We start from the raw sequence: 2102 nt of genomic DNA, 5'->3' as shown, positions 1-2102 counted from the left end.
GTGGCGCGGGGCACGCAGAACTTTTCCCATGTTCCCCGTAGCAGGAGCAATAATGTTGTATTTCAGTTCAAGACGTGACCAAGAGCATTAACTTCCCCCGGGCAACACTGACTCGGGCGTCATAGGCACCTTTGCACCACTTCTAAAGCATCCACAGAAGCACCACAATGCAAAGGATGGCCAAGGGCCAAAACTGTCCAAAATACAACCACGGGGACCCGTCCCTCCAGCACAGCCCCCGTGGGCTCCGGATCAATCTACCGGGGCTGGGCAACAGCATGCATGCGGAGGTGCGACACCGAGCTTTTACCTATTCCCACCGTCAGAGGAGAGCCGGTGCGCGGCGGTGTGGCCGGGATGTTTTTTGGTGGGAGCGGTGGAGGTGCTGCAAAACAGAGCAGAGAAAGGGGAAAATTCAGTCACAGTGGGTTCGGGAACACGCTCAGCTTTCTCCTGTGCCCATCCCACACGGATACAGGGCTGATAAACCCAGCGCTGCTTTACAGGGACATCTTTGCAAAGCACAGGTAAATAGCACCCAAGTCGGAACCACCTGGAGGAGCAGCCCATGGCACTCCCCAACCATCTCAGTCACGAGTGTCCCACTCCCTCTGCAAGCTCCTGACATGGCCAGAGGTTGCCTTGACCTTGGCCCGGCAGCACCGGCCAGCTGGCAGTGACAAGGCTGTGGGTGGATTTGGCATGAACTAGGTGAAGGATGCATGTTGTCTTTCCCACCCTTGGTATGATCCATCCCATCCCTTACCACAGAATCATTTGGGCCAGAAGAGCCCTTCTGGCAACTCGAGTCCCTCCGTTCTCCCAGCACTGCCAGGTCCCCACTGACCCCTGTCCCTCAGCACCACCTCCACACGGCTGGGAAACCCCTCAGGGGTGGGGACTCCACCACCGCCCTGGGCAGCCAGGAAGAACCCTCAGCCCTGGTACGCAATCAAGACGTTATAGAATTCATGGTACCAGGAATCTGGGTGAGCAAAAGTAACAGGTTTGGTTTGATTTCTGTGTATATGGATTTATTTTCTGTTGAGAACCTGCACGGTCACTTACTTCCAGCTGGAAAAGGTCTCGGTAGCTTTGGGGACTCTACGCTGTGGTTGACGGGCTGTACTGAACCCCATATCTCAGACTGATCCAGAGGAGCTGAAAAACCCAAAATAAATACATACACATGTAACGGCCATGATAAACCCGACTGTCATCTCACAAACACCAAAACACACAGAGAAGTCACGTTTATCTGAGGCTTGTAAAGAGAGGAGACACCACCGTGACAGAAACCTCTCGTTAATTAGAGACGGGGGTTCTGTGATGTCAGATAATTACGAGCTTGCCCAATTTTTCAATGGGCCATGCAATTAGTTTGACACTCATGCTGCTTGACAAACAAAACAATGCAGTTACGTATCTGGAGGCTCATGGAGTGAAACATTGCATTAATCGCAAAAAACATCTAGAATTTTAAGTATCACAGAAAAACCCCCAGGTACTAAAATAAAAAGATTCAATTATATTCACAGAGGTTGGAGGGGGGGTTGGGGGGGGAAACCCTTTTCTGTATCTCATTCAAGCTTTTTGCCTTTTTTTTTTTGGGCTACGTGTAGAGAACTGCACACGAACATATTTTTGATTAGAAGAATTAACCGGAGTCGTTAATTACAAGACATAACTAGGCTAACAAGAGGAAGCAGTGGGAGGAGGAGACCTCGCTGGGAACCGACGGCTCTGGAGGGTGAATGGGGTTTGTCTTTGGGGAGAACAAAGAACTTGTGAGATCCCCGCACTTGGGGAACGTTGTAAAAAACCCCAGGTTTGGTGGGGAGCACAGTGTCCTCAAACTCCTGTCCAGGAGTATAAGGGTCCCAACCCCACGCTGCCTGAAACACAACTCCCCACCCTTCACCTTCTGCTTCAGTTTTGTTTTCTTCCCCACCCAGGGCTACCTGGCTGCTGGCAGAGCCAGGGGCCATGAGCCATGCCCGGGGCACAACACAGCCAGAGGGCACTGCCAGGAGATGCCACCCATGTCCCCCAACCCACCGTCCAGCTTCTGCTCCTCAAACGCTGACTCCAGTGGCGGCCCG

The 2102-nt window shown here is 52.4% G+C and overlaps 1 protein-coding gene across 1 annotated transcript in view; it reads right to left on the bottom strand.

The window, feature by feature from the left end:
• Nucleotides 1–2102, bottom strand: part of LOC104489967 (SH3-containing GRB2-like protein 3-interacting protein 1) — a gene marked incomplete at both ends in the record, with an annotated part of 16474 nt that overhangs the window by 2071 nt on the left and 12301 nt on the right. The window contains 3 exon segments of the mRNA XM_010132188.1: nucleotides 311–385; nucleotides 1069–1161; nucleotides 2059–2102. Coding sequence (XP_010130490.1) covers nucleotides 311–385; nucleotides 1069–1161; nucleotides 2059–2102 — 212 coding nt within the window.

Source organism: Buceros rhinoceros, unplaced genomic scaffold (genome assembly GCF_000710305.1).
Source record: "Buceros rhinoceros silvestris isolate BGI_N320 unplaced genomic scaffold, ASM71030v1 scaffold30782, whole genome shotgun sequence".
NCBI lineage: Eukaryota > Metazoa > Chordata > Aves > Bucerotiformes > Bucerotidae > Buceros > Buceros rhinoceros.
Note: the sequence above shows the minus strand (reverse complement) of the source record. Positions and strands in the feature narration are given on the sequence as shown.